A 21,331-nucleotide genomic window follows, 5' to 3' on the forward strand; every position below is an offset into this window, starting at 1 on the left:
ACTTTTTAGCTCTTCTCTCTTGACTGTCACCATCAAAAAATAGACAAAAACCATCTCTCTCTTTTTCCCTCTCTCCCATCCTCTTTCAATCTGTGTCCATGCCTGTGTCTGTATCTGTATCTGTGTCTCTGTCTTTATCTCTGTCTCTGTCTCTCTTCATTCAGCACTTCCATTAAAGCATCAGAAAGAAACCTAAGATTTCTTTACACTACCAATTTGTCTCAGCCATGTTCAATCCATCAGTAGCTTCTATTAATGTAAATATCTAAATCCTAAATATCTCTTGAATCCATATTCTTTCAGTTCCATCCCCACTATTAGCAAATTTTCCAAAAACTTATAGCCATCATTAAAGAGATCTACCACAATGTTTTTTTAATGAGTCTCCATACCGATTTTTTGCTACCTCTAATATATGTGAATGACATATGCAAAACCTTCAAACCTCTTCTTTTTTTTTCCTTTCTTCTTTTCTTCTTCCTTCCTTTTTCTCTTTCCCTCCCCTCCTTCCTCCTTTCCTTCCATCTCTCTTTCTCTCTCTCCTTCTTTATTTCTTTTGTAAGATTTATCTATTTGAAAGGTATATTTTCAAAGACAGTGAAGAGAGAAGAGAAGAGAGATCTGTCCACTGGTTTACTCCCCAGATGCCACAATACCTGGGATTGGGCCATGTTAAAGTCAGGAGAAAAGGAACTCCATCCATGTTTCCTACATGGGTGCAGGGACCCAAGAATTTGGACCGTATTCCACTGCTTTCCCAGACACATTAGCAAGGAGCTGGACTGGAAGTGGAGTAAGCCAGGAGTCAAACCCATGCTCTTAGGAGAAGCTGACATTGTTAACCAGTGGCCTAACATGCTGTGCTGCAACACTGGCCCCAGCATCAATACTTCTTTTACAGTATAGATCAGTGTTTTTAATGTGGCTGAGAACTACATGATTTCCTTCAGAGGAATTACAATATACATAGGTATATAATTTGTATGCATATGCTGATTTTATTTCCTTATGGTAAATTCCCAGGAATGGGATGGCGGTGTCATGGTAAGGCTATATTCAATTTTTTTAAAAGATTATTTATTTGAGAGGTAGAGTTATAGACAGTGAGAGGGAGAGACAGAGAGAAAGGTCTTCCATCTGCTGGTTCACTCCACAGATGGCCGCAACTCCTGGACGTAGGCCCATCAGGAGCCAGGAGCTTCCACATCTCCCATGTGGGTGCAGGGACCCAAGCCCTTGGGCCATCTTCTGCTGCTTTCCCAGGCCATAGCAGAGAGCTGGATGGGAAGAGGAGCAGCTGGGACTAGAATCAATGCCCACGTGGGATGCTGGCACTGCAGACAGAGGATTAACCTACCTTGCCACAGTGCCAGCCCCAATATATTCAGATTTCTGAGGTATCTCCATACTGTCTTCCACAGTGGATGTACCAGCTTACATTCCCACTGACAGTGGATTAGGATATCTTTTCCCCTACATCCTCACCATTATTTATTCTTTGTTGATTTCTGTATGAAATCCATTCTAACTGGGGTGAGGTGAAACCTCATTGTGCTTTTGATTGCATTTCCCTGATGGTTAGTGATCCTGAGAATTTTTTCAAGTGATAGTTGGCCATTTGAATTGCCTCTTCTGAAAAATGCCTGATAAAATCATTTGCCCATTTTTAAATTGGATGGTTTGTTTTATTGCTCTTGAGTTTCTTGGGCTCTTTTTAGATTCTGTGTATTAATCATATATCAGTTGCCTAGTTTGTAAATATTTTCTTCCATTCTGTTGGTTGCCTCTTTGCTTTGCTGCGTGTGTGTTTTACAGTCCAGAAAATTTTCAATTTGATATAATCCCATTTGTCAATTTTGGCATTGATGCCTGTGCTTCTGGGGCCTTTTCCAAGAAGTCTTTGCCTATGCCAGTGTCTTGCACAGTTTACCCAATTGTCTCTAATAATTTGATGGTATTGGGTCATAAATTTAGCCTTTGAGCCATTTTGAGTGGATTTTTGTATAAGGTGTAACGTAGGGGTCTTGTTTCATACTTCTGGATTTGGAGATCCACTTTTCCCAGCACCATTTGTTAGAGAGACTGTTCTTGTTCCAGGGATTGATTTTAGCTCTTTTGTCAAAGGTAAGTTGGTAGTAGATGCATGGATTGATTGCTGGAGTTTCTATTCTGTTCCACTGGTCTACATGTCTATTTTTTTGCCAGTAACAGACTATTTTGATTATAACTGCCCTGTAGTATGTCTTGAAATCTGGTATTCAGATGCCTCAGCTTTGTTTTTGTTGTATAAGATTGCTTTAGTTATTCAAGGTCTCCTCTGTTTCCATATGAATTTCAGGATTGTTTTTTCTAGATCTGAAAAGAATGTCCTTGGTATTTTGATCGAGATCACATTGAATCTGTAAATTGCTTTCAGTAGTATGGAATTCTTTTAAAAAATATTTTTTCATTTTATTTGAAATGCAGAGTTACAGAGAGACAGAGGCAGAGGGGGGAGGGAGAGGGGGGTCCTCCATCCACCAGTTCTCTCCTCAGACAACCCCAGTAGTATGTATATTTTAATGATATTGATTCTTCCAGCCCATGAACATGGAAGATTTTTCCACTTTTTGGTGTCTTCTATTTCTTTCTTTAATGCATTATAATTTTCATCATAGAAAGCTTTGATGCCCTTGGTTAAATTTATTCTAAGGTTTTCAATTTTTTTTTGTAGCTATTGTGACTGGGATTATTTTAGAGGTTCTTTCTCAGCTATGGCATTGTCTGTATAGAAAAACTATTGATTTTTGTGTGTTAATTTTATATCCTGCCACTTTACCAAATTCTTATGAGTTCCCATAGTCTCTTAGTTGTTTCTTTTGGATCCCATATATATGGAATCATGTCATCTGTAAATAGCGATCATTTGACTTCCTCCTTCCCAATTTATTTCCCTTTGCTTTCTTTTTCTTGTCTAATGGCTCTGGCTAAAACTTCCAGGACTATATCGAATAGCAGTGGTGAGAGTGGGCATCCTTATCTGGTTCCAGATCTTAGTTGATATGCTTCCAACATTTTCCCACTCAGTTAGATGCTGGCCATAGGTTTGACATAAATTTCCATGATTGTGTTGAGGAATGATCATTCTATCCCCAATTTGCTTATGGTTTTCATCATGAAAGGATGTTGTATTTTATCAGATGTTTCTCTGCATCTGTTGAGATAATCATATGGTTTTTGTTCTTCAGTTTGTTAAGGTGATGTATCACATTGATTGATTTGTGAAGACTGAATCATCCCTGTGTACCAGAGATAAATATCATTTGATCCAGTGAGTGATATTTTTGATGTGCTATTGGATTCGATTGGCTAAGATTTTGTTGAGGATTTTTGCATCTATGTTCATTAGGGAAATTCATCTATAGTTTTCTTTTTCTGTTGTATCTTTTTCAGGTTTAGAAATTAAGGTGATGCTGGCTTCATAGAAGGAGTTTGGGAGGTTCCCCCCTTCAATTGTTTTGAATGACTTAAGAACTGAAATTAGTTCTTTTTTTAAATATCTGGTAGAATTCAGCAGTGAATCCATCCAGTTCTTAACCTCTCTTTGTTGGGAGTGTCTTTATCACTGATTCATTTTCCATCTTGGTTATTGGGCTTTTTATGTCTTATGTGTCTTCATGACTCAATTTTGGTAGCATCTATGTATCCATTGTTTTTCTCCTAATTTTCCTAATTTGTTAGCATGAAGCTCTTTGTAGTAATTCCTGATGATTCTTTTTATTTCTGTGGTACCTGTTGTTACATTTTTTTATCTCTGCTTTTATTGATTTGGATCTTCTCCCTCTTTTTTTTTGTTATTTGGGCAAATGGTTTATCCATCTTGTTTATATTTTCAAAAAACAGGTCTTTGTTTTGCTGATCTTTTGTATTTTTTTTTAATTTTTTCCCTAATTTTAATCATTTCTTAAGTCCTACTAGTGTTGGGTTTGATTTTCTGTTGTTTTTCTACTTACTTGAGATGCATTGATAGCTCATTTATTTGATGCCTTTCCAATTTCTTGATGTAGGTACCAACTGGTATAAACTTTCCTCTTAAGACTACTTTTGCTGTATCCCATAAGTTTTGATATGTTTCCAAAATTTTTTAATTCTCTTTTTATTTCTTCTATGACCCACTGTTCATTCAGGAGTATCTTGTTCAGTTTCCATGTGTTTGCATATGTTCCACAGATTCTTGAGTTGCTGATCTCCATCTTCATTCCATTGTGGTCAGAGAAGATACATGATATGATTTTGAATTTTTTGAATTTGCTGAGACTTGCTTTATGGCCTAGAATGTGATAAATGGTAGAGAAAGTGTTTCATGCACTGGTGAAAAGAATGTGCATTCTGCAGCTATAGGATGCAAAGTTCTGTAGGTATCTATGAGGTCCATTTGGACTATAGTATCAATAACTCTGTTGTTTCCTTGCTGAAAATTTGTCTGATTTGTCACTGCTGAAAGTAGGATATTCAAATCCCCCAATACTGTTATATTGAAGGCTATGTCTCCCTTTAAATACCTTAACATTTTTTTATAGCCAGGTGCACTGTAATTAGGTGCATATAAATTTATTATAGTCACATCTTCCTATTAAATTGGCAATTAATCATTACCTAGTACCCTTCTTAGTCTCTTTGAACAGTTTTTGTGTTAAAGTCTATTTTGTATTATGTTAGGATGGCTAAACCAGGTCTTCTTTAGTTTCAGTTAGCATGGAATATCTTTTTCCATCCTTCAACTTTCAGTCTGTGTGTATCTTCGTTGGTGAGATGTGTTTCTTGTAGGCAACAAATAGATAGATCTTGTTTATTCATTCTTTCAGCCAGTCTGTATCATTTACTGGAAAGTTGAGGCCATTTACATGAAAGATGACTATTTTTTTAAAGATTTATTTATTTATTTGAAAGGCAGAGTTACACAGAAAGAGAAGGAGAGGTAGAGAGAGTCTTCCATCCACTGTTTCACTCCCCAGTTGGCTGCCTTGGCCAGAGCTGCAGTGATCTAAAGCCAGGAGCTAGGAGCTTCTTCCAGGTCTCCCATGCAGGTACAGGGGCCCAAGGACTTTGTATCTTCTACTGCTTTCCCAGGCCACAGCAGAGCACTGGATTGAAAGTTGAGCTGCTGAGACTTAAACTGGCACTCATATGGGATGCCGGCACTGCAGGAGGCAGCTTTACCTGCTACGCCACAGCTCCAGCCCCGATCAAGGTGACTATTGATAATTAACAATTTGTCCCTGCCATTTGTGCATTAATATTCCTATTGTTTACTTTGGATTTCCTTTGTACCTTTACTTGGAGATTTTCTGCCTTCACATTCTTTAATATTGATGATCATATTTCTGTGTTTGCGTATAGCACATCCTTAAACATCTTTTGTAAGGCTGGAAGAATGGTGACAAATTCTTTTTTTTAAGATTTACTTATTTGAAAGTCAGAGGAACACTGAGAGAAAAGGAGAGACAGAGACAGAGGTCTTCCAAACCGCTGGTTCTCTTCCCAATTGGCCACAACAACCGGAGCTGCGCTAATCTGAAGCCAGGAGCCAGGATTTTCTTCCGGGTCTCCCACGTGGGTGCAGGGGCCCAAGGACTTGAGCCAGTTTGTACTGCTTTCCTGGGCCATAACAGAGAGCTGGATAGGAAGTGGAGCATCCTGTACTCAAACTGGCACCCATGTTGAATGCTGACACTGTGGGTGGCGGTTTTGTCTACTATGCCGCAGTGCCAACCCCAACAAATTCTTTCAATTTCTGTTTGTGGTAAAGAGTCTTTATTTACCCTTTATTCAAAAATCAGAACTTTGCTGGCTATAGTATTCTGGGTTGGCAGGTTTTTTTTTTTCCCTGTTAAACTTGCAAACTTGCACTATATCTCACCATTATCTCCTAGCCTATAGGGTTTCTGATAAGAAGTCCGGAGCCAGGAGCTTCTTTCCAGGTCTCCCACATGGGGAACAAGTTCCCCGGGAGTTTGGGCCATCTTCCACTACTTTACCTGGTGCATTAGCAGGGGAGTGGAATGGAAGTGAAGCAGCCAGGACTTGAACCAGAGCTCACTTGGGATGCTGGCACCACCAGCTGCGGCTTAACCTGCTATGCTACAGCACTGGCCCTGATCATTTCCTTTGGTACAGATGTTTCTAATTTTAATGTAATTCATGTAAATAAGTCTTTGTTTTATGAGTAATATTCTTGATCTTTACCTGCCACCAAGGTCCTGCAGTTTATTTCCTGTGTTATCTTCCAGACGTTGCACTATTTTATTTTTCACATAGATTATTATCTTCCTGGATTTAATTTTGGTGCAAGGTACAATATAGAAGTCAGTTGTTTTCCCATATATATAGTCAGTGACCTTCACCAATTATTGAAAACATTCAATTATTAAATAAACTTTTTTTTTAAAAAAAGGAAAATATTATTTGAAAAGCAGAGTTATAGAGAGGCAGAGAGAGAGAGATCTTCCATCTGCTGGTTCTCTCCCCAAATGGCTGCAATTGCCAGAGCTGAGCTGATCTGAAGCCAGGAGCCAGGAGCTTCCTCCAGGTCTCCCACATGGGTGCAGGGGCCCACAGACTTGGGCCATCTTCCACTGCTTTCCCAGGTGCATTAGCAGGAAGGTGGATCAGAAATGGAGTAGTCAAGACTTGAAACAATGCCCATATGAGATGCTGGCACTGCAAGCTGGGTCTTTAACTCGCTGCCCCACAGTGCTGTCCCCTGTTAATATTTTCTTTCAGTGGCACCCTTGTCACAACTTAATTATGTATATATATATATGTATATATATATATATGTATTTTTACTTCTAGACTCAACCCTGATGCTTTGATTTCTTTGTCTAATTTTGTGTCACTTCTGACAATATTGAACTTTACCTGAGCTCTGTAGCCCAGAAACACAGGGACAGAGGAATCCTGCATGCTTCTCTTTCTCAGAAATAGTTTATTGCAAAGAACAATTCTTCCCCAGATGACTTAGATAATACTCACCTTGCCAGTTTGACTTGAGAGCACTAATTGCCACATATTCATCCTAAATGCACCTGCTAATTGAAGTGTCTATCTGTTATTTAAATACCTTTATAAAAAATTAGACTTCTTATACTTCTGTGCTAAGAGCCAGGTACCCAGGCAAAACTTCTGCAGAGCCTGGGAGATTGGGCTGCTTTCTTCATTGCTTAACTTCCAATGAAATGGCTCCAAAAGAACTTAAGGAAAAACTTTGATTTTTAAAGCAGGTGAGAATCCTATTTACTTTTTAAATAGTATTTTATATAGGTACATATATTACACGTACACACATTTGTATGAATCTGAAAAGGATAGAAAAGAGTTTGTCACTACAATTTCTCTAATGGAAATGCTTCAAGGAAAGTGAGGTAGGGGAAATATCTTTCCCACACTTACCCTTACAATCTCACCTTTTTGTTATTTCAGACACACTCCCTCCAAATTTCCATTTGTGTTACAGAGGTGTTTAGCTGAAATATTTATCTGAATCGAACCATCAAAAGCAAGTATTTATTGACTGACTTGATCAATTTAATTAAGCTTGTCTCCTCCCACAAGAACCTGAACTTTGAACCTTCAGCCACCCAAAGTGGCATGCAGAATAGCTGCTCCTTAGCTTTCCTTACTTTGCCCTATAAAATAAATAATACTCCAAAGAAAGATAGTCCCTGAAGCTTATTTTCTTTTTCCTATAAAAGAAGAGCTATTGATCTGGCACTGTGGTATAGTGAGTTAAGCAACCACTTCGAATACCTGGCATCTCATATCTGGGTACTAGTTGGAGTCCCAGCTGCTCCTCTCCTGAACCTGGTTCCTGTTAATGTGCCTGGGAAGGTAGCAGATGGTGGTACAAGTACTTAGGCCCCTGCCACCCCTGCGAGGAGACCAGGATGGAGTTGCTGGCTCTTCTCTTTGGCCTGGTCCAATCCAGTGGCTGCTACAGCCATTTAGGAAGTGAACCTGAAGAAAGAAGATCTTTGTCCTTTTCTCTGTTGCTGTGCCTTTCTAATAAATAAATCTTTGAAAAAGGAAAGAAGGGAGGAAGGAAGGAAGCCTGTTTCCACCTGACCCCTCAAATGTTTGCATCTGATCAGAACATTCTTATTCCAATAGTCTGCTGCCCCTTGTTGCAGTTTCCTTTTGAATAATTTCTATCTTTGGTAAGTCCAGTTTTGTTTTCATTTAACAATACCCATGCCTTACTTGCTATCATGGCTTTAAAATACATGTTAATATCTGGTTCAGTAAATTTTTCCAGTTTGTCAATGCAGAGTTTTTATTTTGGTGAACTTTTCCCAAGGAAATTATTCAAAGTAAATAAAATAGTTCATATTTATCACATTATCTATCAAAACTGAAATGCATAAATTGTGATTGATTTAAAAAGTAGACTAAGTTTCCCTTAAAACAAATGACCAGATAATGATTCAAGGACAACCACCATACCACTCAACAGGCCTTAAATGATAAAATTTAAGAGAGAGAAATAAATGCTAAAAAGACTAGATTCAAGCCGGTGCTGCGGCCGGCGCACCACACTGATCCGATGGCAGGAGCCAGGTACTTCTCCTGGTCTCCCATGCAGGTGCAGGGCCCAAGTACTTGGACCATCCTCCACTGCATTCCTGGGCCATAGCAGAGAGCTGGCCTGGAAGAGGGGCAACCGGGACAGAATCCGGCACCCTGACTGGGACTAGAACCCGGTGTGCCGGCTCCGCTAGGTGGAGGATTAGCCTGTTGAGCTGAGGCGCCAGCTTCCCACTACCTTTTGAAGATATGTGTGTATGTGTGCATATATGTAGACAGACAGACATAGCATGGGGCAAGACAAACTGACCATCTTCCCCCACCCCTCCCCCAATCCCTTGAGATAATCTCCCTCCTCCAATACGTGTTTATTCTGGTCTGCGCTGGGCCACACATGGAAAGGGAACCTCGTCTGACTTGCGTCCTCACTGAGGAGGCCAACATTCCTCCACGTCCCCATCTCACGCCCACTCCAGGGTCTGCCTCGGGAAGTGCTGCAAGGCTGGGGTGCAGTCAGGCACCAAGGCCCTGCCTGTGGTCCTCAAACACGGGGTGTGACTAAGAAGGAGCTGGAAGCCCAGGTAGCAAGACTCTGCCGGCCAGAGGAGAGTGGTAGGTGAGGGGAGGGACAGAGCCCAATACAGCACTTGCCTTCCCCCGCCCCCTCCAGTTCTGCTGCTTCCAGCAGGCATGCAAAGCCCAGGCGGAAAACCAGGAACCCGAGGAGGGGAAAGAGGAGAGATGGAGGCAGAAGAGAACAAGGCTGGGGGCTCAGGTCACGCAGGTCAGGCCAGCGCTGGGGCCCCAGGAGTGGGACGGGAACTGTGACTCACACCTCTCTGCTCCCTGACAGATGAGGGTGAGAAGGGCAGCGGCAGTGAAGACGCATGCTCGGGCAGCGAGAGTGAACAGGAGAGGGGTGACAGGGATGAGGCGAGTGACAAGAATGGCAGTGGCGAGCAGGAGAGCCCAGGCCTCCTGGGACAAGCAGATGATCTGGCTGCGATGCCGATCTAGAGGACGATGCCGACTCTGACGAGCACGATGAGCCTGTGGTGCAGTGACAGTGACTCGGACAGCAGCGGAGACGCAGGTGCTTAGCGGAATCACAGGCAGAGCGCCAGTCCCCGCCCCTGTGGCAGGGAGCACTTGGCCCAGGGGGACAGCAGTGAGCCTGCAGCCTCTGACTCCCAGGAAGCCGACAGTGCCTGAGCCCCAGGGCTGGCACAGGCACCGTTACTGATCAGCTGCACAAGATTAAAACTAGCGATGGACTCTCTACTGCTCTTCACCCGGAAAGAAGTTATTTACCCTGCTGCTGTGAATAACAACAACACAACAGACAAATCCCAAATCTCCAAGTGGAACCATTCAACTGAATGTTTACAACTTAATAAAACCCAATTGAAAAACAGGCAGAGTTTGAATAGACAGTTCTTCAAAAAGCATGTTCAACTGACCAATAGGAACATTAAGAAGATGCTTAATAACTACTAGTCATGTAGGAAATGCAAATCAAAACCACATTAAGCTATTATGTTGTATCTCTTAGTATAAAAAAACCAAAATAAGTGTAGGTGAGGATGAGCAGCAGTTGGGACCCTGTGCACTGCTGGTGGGAATTTGAAATGCTGCAGTCATTGCACAAGACAGCACAGCATGTTCTGAATACAAACACAGCACTCCTGTATGAACCAGCCACTCCACTTCTAGCTATGTTCCTAAAGAAGTGAAAGCAGGTTCCAGAAGCGAGAAATTGTGCAACCATGTAAATTACAGCATTATTCACAACAGTCAACAGGTGGAAGCAAACCAACATCCATCAACAGACAAATGGATAAATGTGGTAAATACATAGGATGATGGAATATTATTCAGCTATAAAAAGGAAATGCTGACATATGTTACAGGAGGGATGAACCCTAAAGACATTACATTAAATAAACTGGCTACAAAAGGGCAAATATTCTATGATACCTCTTTTAAGAGGTGTTAAAGTAGTCCAATTCATAGAGAAAGAAAGTAGAATGGGAGTTACCAAGGGCTGGGACAAAGGGAGAAGGGGGAATTGTTCAGTTGGTACAGGGTTTCAGTTAGGATAGATGAGAAAATTCTGGAGATGGATTGTCATGCAGTTATACAACATAAATGCTGATAGTGTTTCAAGATGGCAGAATAGGAAGGGAGCTTACTACTCTAGTCTAGATGAAGATGGTTAAGAAAAATAAAGGTGAGAGGCTGCAACCTCAGGGAACAGTTAGGGAGAAAAAGGCAGAAGAAACCATTAGAGGGACACTGTGCATCTACGTGGAGGGTGTGGATGCACACAACTCAGGACCCCAGCGACCAAAAGCCTCAGCACCAGCTTTGGAGTGAGGAGACACCAGACTGCTGCAGGCCAAGCCACTGGCAAGAAGGCTGTGGGAAGAGTCTGGTTTGAGTCTGGCTTGGAGCCTTGAGGGGGGACAGTGAACCTGCCAACCTAGAGGGAAAAAAGAGGGTTTCTGTTTCTCCCTGACCCGCCGGCACCAGTGGCCTGTCCTGTGACGAGCTGAGAGGGCAGGCAGCATTTTGGACACACATAACAGCCGCGCTCGCTGGTGTCTATGTGCCCAGCAACCAGCCGAGAGGAAACGCCCAAGTCTGGGTGGGATAACTGACAGGGGGCTGGGTGCCCGTAACTGTGGGAGCCTCGTGTGCTATGACTGTGAAAACACGGGCTGCATCGGAGGGCGCAGGGTGTGGCTGGGTCTCGGGGCAGTCACTGTGGTGGCTCATCATGCTGGAGGTCCCTGATTCCCTGGTGAGGGTCACTGCTACAGGATCCATGTCCACCCGAGGACTGCAGGGATACTTTGACACGATCAGAAAAGATCTTCACCACAAAACGTTGTAGTCAAACTCTCCACAGTAAAGCATAAAAGATTCTAAAATGTGCATGAGAGAAATGCCAGGTTACTTTCAGAGGCTCTCCAATTAGACTCACAGCTGAATTCTCATCAGAAATGAGATATATTCCAAGTCTTAAGAGAAAAAAACTGTCAACCTGGAATACTGTACTCTGCAAAGCTCTCATTTACAAATGAAGGTGAAATAAAGACCTTCCACAACAGAGATTGAGTTTGTCAGTACTCGTCCAGCATTACAAAAGGTACTTAAGGATGCACTACACACAGAAACATGGTCATCACTATGAGAGAAGATGAGGGCAGGATATCTCCCAGTAAAAGTACAAAGGAAATCCAAAGTAAACAATAGGAATGTTTATGGGGAAATGGCAGGGCCAAGTCCTTACTTATCAATAGTCAACTTGAATGTAAATGGCCTCAACTCTCTAGTAAAAAGGCACAGACTGGCTGAATGGATTAAAAAACAAAACCCATCTATCTGCTGCCTACAAGAAACACATCTCACCAACAAAGACACATGCAGACTGAAAGTCAAAGGATGAAAAAAGATATTCCATGATATCAGAAAGCTCTCTGCTATGGCCTGGGAAAGCAGGAGAGGATGGTCCAAGTCTTTGGGCCCCTACTCCCACGTGGGAGACCTGGAGTTAGCTCCTGGCCCGGATCAATGCAGCTCCGGCCATTGCGGCCAATTGGGGAGTGGACTATCAGATGGAAGACCCCCCTCTCTCTCTTTCTCTCTCTCTCTCTCTGCCTCTCCTCTCTCTGTGCAACTCTTTTGAATAAATAAATAATAAATAAATCTTTTAAAAAAAACCTACTTTCAGCAATGGACAGATCAAGCAAACAGAATATCTGCAAGCAAACAGTAGAGTTAACACTATAGACCAAATGGACCAAACAGATAACTACAGAACTTTTCATCCTACAAATGCAGAATGCACATTCTTCTCACCAGTGCATGGAACCTTCTCTAGGGTAGACCACATGCTAGGCCATAAAGCAAGTCAAAGCAAATAAAAAAATCAAAATCATATCATGCATCTTCTCTGACTACAATGGAATGAAGCTGGAAATCAGCAACTCAGTAATCTCTAGAACATATGCAACACATGGAGACTGAACAATATGCTCCTGAATGAACAGTGGGTCACTGAAGAAATCAGAAAAGAAATTTAAAAATTTATGGAAATGAATAAAGATGAAAATACAACATAGCAAAACTTATGGGATATGGCAAAAGCAGTGTTAAGAGGAAAGTATATAGCAACTGGTGCCTATATCAAGAATTAGAAAGATACCAAATAAATGAGCTATCAATGCATCTCAATGATGTAGAAAAACAATAACCAAACTCAAAAACAGTACAAGAAAAGAAATAATGAAAATTAGAGAACAATAAAATTGAAACCCAAAAATTCAAAAGATCAGAGAAAAGTGAAGCTGGCTTTTTGAAAAAATAAAACTGACATTGGCCCAACTAACCAAAAAAAAAAAAAAAAAAGAGGAGACCTAAATCAATGAAATTGATATGAAAAAGGATATGGAATAGATACCACAGAAATAAAAACAATCATCAGAAACTACTATAAATAGCTCTATGCCAACAAAATGGGAAACCTACAGGAAAGAATAGACTCTTGGACACATACAACTTAACTATATTGCGCCATGAAGACATAGAAAACCTAAACAAAACAATAAGCAAAACAGAAATTGAATTAAGAATAACTACTCTCCCAGCAAAGAAAAGCCCAGAACCCAGTGGCATCACTGCTGAATTCTACCAGACATTTAAAGAAGTACTAACTCCAATTCTTCTAAAGCTATTCAAAAACAATTAAAAGGGACGGAATCCTCCTAAATTCTTTCTATGAAGCCAGCATCACCTTAAATCCTAAACCTGGAAAAGATACAACAGAGAAAGAGAACTACAGACCCGTTTCTCTGATGAATATAGATGCAAATTCCAATCAAATCCAACATCAGAAAGATCATTCACTTAGACCAAGAGGGATGGTTCAACATTCACAAATCAATGTGATACAGCACATTAACAAATTGAAGAACCAAAACCATATGATTATCTCCATAGATACATAGAGAGCATCTGATAAAGTTTAACACCCTTTCATGATGAAAACTCTAAGCAAATTGTATATAGAAGAAATATTCCTCAAGGCAATGTATGAAAAACCCAAGACCAGCTTCATAGTGAATGGGGGAAAGTTGGAAGCATTCCCACAGAGATCCAGAACCAGACAAGGATACCCACCCTCATTATTGCTATTCAATGTCACCCTGGAAGTTTCAGCCACAGTCATTAGGGAAGAAAAAGAAATCAAAGGGATACAAATTAAAAAGGGGGAAGTTAAACTATCCCTGTTTACAGATGACATGATTCTATATATAGGGGATCCAGAAGACTCCACTAAGAAACTACTGGAAATCATAGAAGAGTTTGGTAAAGTGGCAGGATATAAAATCAACACACAAAAATCAACAGCCTTTGTATACATAGACAATGCCATGGCTAAGAAAGAACTTCTAAGATCAATGAAAAAAAAATCAAATGCCTTGGAATAAATTTAACAAAGGATGGCAAAGATCTCTACAATGAAAATTACAAAACATTAAAGAAACAGAAGCCACAAAAAAGAAAAAAAAAAAAAGGAAAAATCTTCCATGTTCATGGGTTGGAAGAATCAGTGTCATCACATTGTCCACACTAGCAAAAGCAGTTTACAGATTCAATGCAACCAACCAACATGCCAAGGACATTCTTCTCAGATACAAAAAAAAAATGCTAAAATTCATATAGAAACACAGGAAACCTCGAATAGCTAACGGAATCCTATACAACTAAAACAAAGCTGGAGGCATCACAATACCAGATTTCAAGACATACTACAGGGCAGTTAGAATCAAAACAAACTGGTACTGGCCAAAAACAGATGGATAGACTAATGGAATTGAATAGAAATGCCAGAAATCAACCCACGCATCCATAACCAACTTATCTTTGACAAAGGAGCTAAAATCAATCCCTGGAGCAAGGACAGTCTCTTCAACAAGTGGTGCTGGGACAACTGGATCTCCACACGCCGAAGTATGAAGAAGGACTCTTACCTTCACCTTATACAAAGATCTGCTCAAAATGGATTAAAGATCTAAATCTACGATGCAATACCATCAAATTATTAGAGAACATTGGGGAAACCTTGAAAGACACTGGCATAGGCAAAGAGTTCTTAGAAAAAAACCCCAGAGGCACAGGTAAGCAAAGTCAAATTGACAGTGAAATCACATGAAATTAAGAAGCTTCTGTATTGCAAAAGACACACTCAAAGTGAAGATGAACCAACAGAATGGGAGAAATTACTTGCAAACTATGCAATTGATAAAGGATTAATAACAGAATATATAAAGAGATCAAGAAACTCAACAACAATACAAACAACCCAGTTAAGAAACAGGCAAAGGACTCAAACGGGACTTTTTCAAAAAGAGGAAATCCAAACGGCCCACAGACACATGAAAAAATGCTCAGGATCACTAGCCATAAGGGAAATGCAAATCTAAACCACCCCTGTTAGAAGAGCTTTCATACAGAAATCAACAAATGCTGGCAAGAATGTGGGGAAAAAGGTACCCTAATCCACTATTGGTGGGAACGTAAACTTGTACAGCCACTGTGGAAGACAGTATGGAGATACCTCAGAAATCTGAATACAGACCTACCATATGACCCAGCCATCACACTCCTTAGAATTTACCCAAAACCAAATTAGCATATGAGAGAGTTATCTGTACCCTCATGTTTATTGCAGGTCCATTCACAATAGCTAAGATGTGGAATCAACTGAAGACTGGATCAAGAAATTATGGGATATGTACACTATGGAATACTACACAGCAGTAAAAAAAATGAAATCCAGTCATTTGCCACAAAATGGATGAAACTGGAAAACGCATCACTTAGTGAAATACTCCGGTCCCAAATGCACATACCATGTTGTCTCTGATCTGTGATAATTAACAGAGCATCTAAAAGGTAATCTGAAATAGTGAAATTAATACTTTGAGATGAAATAACTTTGAACAGCCCATGTTGACATTTGAGGAACATTTTTCTTCTTCATACAATTTGTTGAACTCTTTACATAGTATAGAGTTCACCGTATGTGTTATAAAGTTAACTGCAAATAGATCTTAGTAAAAAAATAAGAATGGGACTAGGAGAGGGAGGAGGAAAAGAGCTGGAAGTATGGGTGGGAGGGCAGGTACAATGGGAAGAATCACTACATTCCTAAAATTGTATTTATGAAATGCGTAAGTTTGTATTCCTTAAGTGAAAGTTTTATGGGGAAAAAAACTCTAAATAAAAAACAGCAACTAAAAAAACAACGTGAATGTTACAAAATTACACTTAAAATAGTTAAAATTATAAATTTTATGCTGCATTTTTCCATATATACACATAAAACCACCACATAATTACTAGAATAACTAGAAAAAAATTATATAACAACAACTTTGGAAGAAGATGTGAAGAAATTAGGACCCTCAGAGCTTGCTGTGGAAAAATAAAGTGGTACAGATGCTTTATAAAACAGTGCTTAAGGCCGGTGCTGCAGCTCACTAGGCTAATCCTCCGCCTGCGGTGCTGGCACCCCGGGTTCTAGTCCCGGTTGGGGTACCGGATTCTGTCCCGGCTGCTCCTCTTCCAGTGCAGCTCTCTGCTGTGGCCCGGGAAGGCAGTGGAGGATGGCCCAAGTCCTTGGGCCCTGCACCCACATGGGAGACCAGGAGGAAACCCTGGCTCCTTGCTTCAGATCGGCGTAGCACACCAGTCATAGCGGTCATTTGAGGGTTAAACCAAAGGAAAGGAAGACCTTTCTCTCTGTCTCAAATACCAAAGTACTCAGCAATTCCACTCTGAGGTACATGCCCAAGAGAACTGAAAACAGATGTCAACACAAAAACTTGCTCATGAATGTTCATACAACAATCACGCATTATGGTCCCTAAGTGAAGACCATGTAAATTTATGCCAACTTATGAATGGATTACAACATGTGGTACACCCACACAATGGAATACCGAGGAATAAAAATGTTTAGGAACAGCCAGATGCATGCTACCATACGGATGAACCTTGGAAACACCATGCTAAGTGAAAATCAATCACAGGGGCCAGGTGCTATGGTGTAGCGGGTAAAGCCACTGCCTGCAGCACTGGCATCCCATATGGGCGCCGGTTCTAGTCCTGGCTGCTCCACTTCTGATCCAGCTCTCTGCTGTGGCCTGGGGAAGCAGAAGACAGCCAAACTCCTCTGGTCCCTGCACCTGTGTGGGAGACCCAGAAGAAGCTCCTGGCTTCAGATTGGCACAGCTCTAACCATTGCAGACAAATAGGGAGTGAACCAGCGGGCGGAAGACCTCCCTCTCTCTCTCTCTGCCTCTCCTCCTTTCTGTGTAACTCTTTCAAGTAAATAACTAAAAAAAAAGAAAAAAAAAGATTTAAATACTAACCAAAAGTCTCGTAAGGCTCATCGTCTTTCTTACTTTCACTGCCACTGCTTGAGATTTCGGAATTATCAGGAAACTCAAACACATCAGCAGGCTTGTGCTTCTGACCAGCTTTCTGGAAGTGAAGAAAACCAAAGTCACTGAACTGGTGCTAACGCACACCAGCAGCAAGCTGCTGGACTTAACAAGGACACTCTTGCTCCTGCTGCCGCCTAGAGAAGCTAGCCACTCTGCTGTTCTCCAGGAGACAGAGGCCTCTGGAATTCTAAAGCCGGCCTGGCAAACCTTTTCTACAAAGCACCAGAGAGCATTTCAGGCTTTGCAGGTCACAAGGTTTCCACTGCAGAGGGAAAGCCCGCAGGGACAGCGCAGCCAGGAATGCGCAGGGCCGGCTTCCCACACAATCTACTCAGAGATGCAGACCTCTGCATTTCACATCATCTTCATGGCACACAACATATCCTTTTTAGTTTATTTTGGCTATTTAAAAATCATCCTTCGTTCCCAGGCTTGTGTATAAAGAGGTAGTAGGCTGGTTTTGCCCCCCAGGCCATAGCTTGCCTAGATCCCTAAAGAGAACGGTGGGCTGTCTCCCCAGAAACATGCCTGCCACCTGGACGTGCACAGCTCTGGGAGCACAGGGGCGGACAGTCCTGGCTGAAGGAGAGCCTGTGTACAGTTCAATATACGGGTAAGGCTCCGGAGGCTGGGGTTCCGGAGGATGCCAGAGGCAGAACAGAGAACAAACGCACTCGCAACTGCCCGACCTCCTGGACTTCATGTGAAATTCCAATGCCACGCGACAGGCCGTTGGAAAATAATTTGGAATTAGCTATCAAGAGCATTAAAGAAATGTACCTGCCATTACATACAGGTATTCTAAAACTCTCCTGAAGAAAAATAAAACTGTAACGTAGACAACATGGAACCTCATGAAATCACAAGCCATTGTCAGTAACACGGAGAAATGGCTGGGAGGAGTGGCAAAATTCAGAAAGCTGTACAATTTTTACACAGTGCTAATTATCTAGATGAAACAAATCTAGGCTTGGAAAAAAAGAAATGTTTCTAAAATGTTAACAAAGGTTCTTTTCTAACAGTGGAAAAAGTAAGAAAAGGAATAAACTTTTTTTTTTTACTACCCTAAAACAGAGCTTATCACGTGAAATACAGAAAACTCTAAGGTCCTCACCAAAGCTTACTTTTATAGTCAACTGTGAGAAAAATCACATTAAAAGCTAAAAAGAGAACTTACTTCTTTCATAGGATGTGTTCTTCTTAAAGTGTTCTTTGAACATACTGCACTGAAACAGGAAAAAATAAAAGTTAGGAAATATTTAAAGCAACCAGGGAAAATACCATAACCTGACTCTCTCCAAGTATTGTCTTCCCAAATTACACTGCTCAGTAGCTGTACTAATAGCGCGCATGCAATGGAACTAAAGTTATGACGAAGAAGCAGAACCCAGACCCTGTAAACATACGAGTCAAATTATATCACCAATACATATAAAGTGACCACCTCGGTCCCTCAAGATCATGGAAAACTTCTAATCCTGCTGTCACGCTGGCCCCTGCACCCGGATCTGTCAGGGAAGACTGACTCTCCGCAGAGCTGAGCCAAGGGGATGGATACCAACATGGATGAGACTCCTCACACCCATTCCATCTGCGCCTGGCCCGGGATCACACAGCTTAACAATCCTATGAAGTAGAGGGGGGCCGTGTGACAGCTCTGCACGGGCACAGAGCAACAGGCAGCCAGGCAGGAGAGGAGCCTGCAGGAAAACCCCATCGGTTCAAATCCACAGCCTACCTTCTTCCCACCCCATAACACTCTCCAGTGACCTTGGGCACACCGTAAAACAGATTAAGGTGCGGATCTTCTAGAAGTGAAAAGGAAGCAAATGCAACAACAGTGACTAGACTAACAACTGAAAACACCAGTGGCAAGAAAAACCTATATTAACATCAGCACTCAGTGAACAAGCACTGAGCACCCTCCAAAGCTGAGGCACTGCATGGGGTATTAGAGATACTTTAGTAGAATCCAGTACTAGTTCCTGGCTTTAAAATACACCTTGCAGTTTTCAAAGACTCCTTTGTGGAGGGCAGTATCAGATTAGTGTGTCTGAACCAATATTCTTCAGGTACTTTATTTGACATGATTTCAAACTGTCTCCCCTGTACCCAGGTTCATCAGTTGCCTTCACCGTCTCTTTTGCTTCCTCTGCCTGTGCAAGGTAAGCACTCCTAACTGAAGTACTTCATATGGCTTCCCTGAGAGGGCATGCACGTGCACAGTCATAGCGGATTTCCAAAATCTAGATATTTTACATTTGCAAAGTGATTATCCAACCTACAGTCCATGTCCAAATCTCATCAGCTCTCCAACACCCTTTAGGATTTTCACCCTAGCATTTTCTTAAAAGGGAAAATCAAGGGAACATAAAATGTAAGATTGCACTGGATAGGATATTTTCATAAACTTTCTGATTTGTTTCATGCGCACCTGCGTACTAACTGCGATGCAAAACATCATTGTGTGAATCACAGTTAAAAAAAAAAAAAAGAAAGAAAGCTGGAACACTGTTTAGAGCAGTGGTCTCACACCTGGCGCCACCCCCAGTTTCTGGCTCAGTAAGTCAAGGGTTGGGTGGAGAGTTCACAGTTCTCAAGTTCCCACGCTTTTTCTGAGTCTCCAAACCTAAAATGGTACAACAAGTATTTGCTCAATGGCAATTTTATGATTCTGGTTATAATTCAGAGGTTCAGGAAAGCTAAATGACTTAGCAATGATGGTAACAGGGAAGTTTTAGTTCAATTAAATTTAGACGAGTTTATTTGGGCAAAGCAAAACCAGAAAGAATTAGGGAATGGAGCAGCCCCAGAAATATAAGCAAGTTCTGAGAACCACCAGCAACCTGAGCGATCACACATCATTAACTTAATTGGCTGCAGCCTACCCAATCAACCAATTGGTAACACCTTATCCAGTTCATTGCATACAGCCCAGTTAGTTAACTGCTACAGAGCTTTCCCCCAGCCACCTAAGCCCAGTGACCGGCTTGACGTTCAGTTCAAATCCATGGCCTCCCACAAAAATCCAGCAATGGCCACACAGTCAAGTAACGTTAGCAGGAAGCAGAAACCACATCAGTACGCGTCTTAACCTAAATTACTTCCAGCTGTCTCTTGCGTGTGCTCAAATCAAAAAATACGCCTTAAGCTGGAGTCCAGGTGAGGCTTCGTTCAAGATGGACGCTTGAGACAACCGTGTTTTCCTGTGCATTTTTGAGGGAAGGGCTCAACACATGCCCTAAGTCTCCATCTCTAACAGGTTTTTAAAAACCTTTCGGCGCCTGGATGCCCTGTAGACAACGCTAGAGAGCCCGGGCGTCCACTCAGGAATCTGTGAACGACGAATACGACGTACTTTCCAATGCATGCCCCTTTTGAGAAAAGTTGCTCCCCGCCCTGGAACACTCCCGAAGGGGCAGCTCGGTCCCCGGGCAGGGGTGAGGGCCAGCGTTACAGTCTGCGCTTTGGGGTACGAAGGCAGACACGACCCGCAGGGCTGCAGCCCGTCACGTCTGGGGAACAGCAGGCACCAAGCGCCCGCGACCCTCAGCCACAGGAACCCCAAAGTCTCTCCCACCCGCCAGGCCAGGCGTCACGCCCTGACTCCTCCTAGGAAATCCGCACTGAGAGATGCAAACCGAGGCCCTGGGCGATCTGTCACTTCCACAAGGAAGCTCCACCAGCGCAGCCCCAAAGGCTCAAACCGCGTCAGTCGGAGCGGGACCCGCAGCTCTCACCCTGCAGGCCTCCGGGACCGCACCCGGCCCGGCGGAGCCATCGGGCTGCTCTCTGCTCCCGCGGCGCCCACGAAACTCCCGCCAAGCCCCGCGCCGTTTAGAATGGCCAATCCGGGCCGAGCACGCGCCCCGCCTCCCCTCGGCCTGGGTCCCCCGCCCAGGGCCCGCGGCTCCCGTCCGGCCTTGGGCGTAAGTGAAAACGTGGTCCGGATCAACAACTGCAACGGAGCTGGAGGCCAGGCCTTCAAGCTGCCGCTGACGGGCCACCAGAAGGAATCCCACTTTTCCGGGTTTTCCCTCCCACCCTAGACTGGGGCCTGTTTCTCAAGGCTCCGACGGGGGCGGGGCTAGTGCTGAGACGTGGGCGGGCGCGCAGCAGGAAGGGGCGGATCCCAACCCGAGGCCCCAACTGTAGCTTCAGTTGAGCTGTGAAAGCGGATTGAGCCACGAGGCCCCGGGGGCGTTAGAAGCAGCTGCCTGAGCCCTGTGTGCTCCTGCTTCCCTCCCCAG

The 21,331-nt window shown here is 42.6% G+C and overlaps 1 protein-coding gene across 1 annotated transcript; it reads right to left on the bottom strand.

The window, feature by feature from the left end:
• Positions 1-2,939: 2,939 nt before the first annotated feature.
• Positions 2,940-20,932, bottom strand: LOC149127810 (uncharacterized). The gene is made up of 4 exons (XM_089325697.1): positions 20,822-20,932; positions 18,259-18,302; positions 17,007-17,118; positions 2,940-4,309 (listed from the first exon to the last, which is right to left on the bottom strand). Exons 2-4 carry the CDS (start codon positions 18,265-18,267, stop codon positions 4,011-4,013), a joined length of 420 nt encoding a protein of 139 aa, XP_089181823.1. The 5' UTR covers positions 18,268-18,302; positions 20,822-20,932; the 3' UTR covers positions 2,940-4,010.
• Between the last annotated feature and the right edge of the window lie 399 nt (positions 20,933-21,331).

Source organism: Oryctolagus cuniculus, chromosome 2 (assembly GCF_051225735.1).
Source record: "Oryctolagus cuniculus isolate XC-2025 breed Fujian yellow rabbit chromosome 2, ASM5122573v1, whole genome shotgun sequence".
NCBI lineage: Eukaryota > Metazoa > Chordata > Mammalia > Lagomorpha > Leporidae > Oryctolagus > Oryctolagus cuniculus.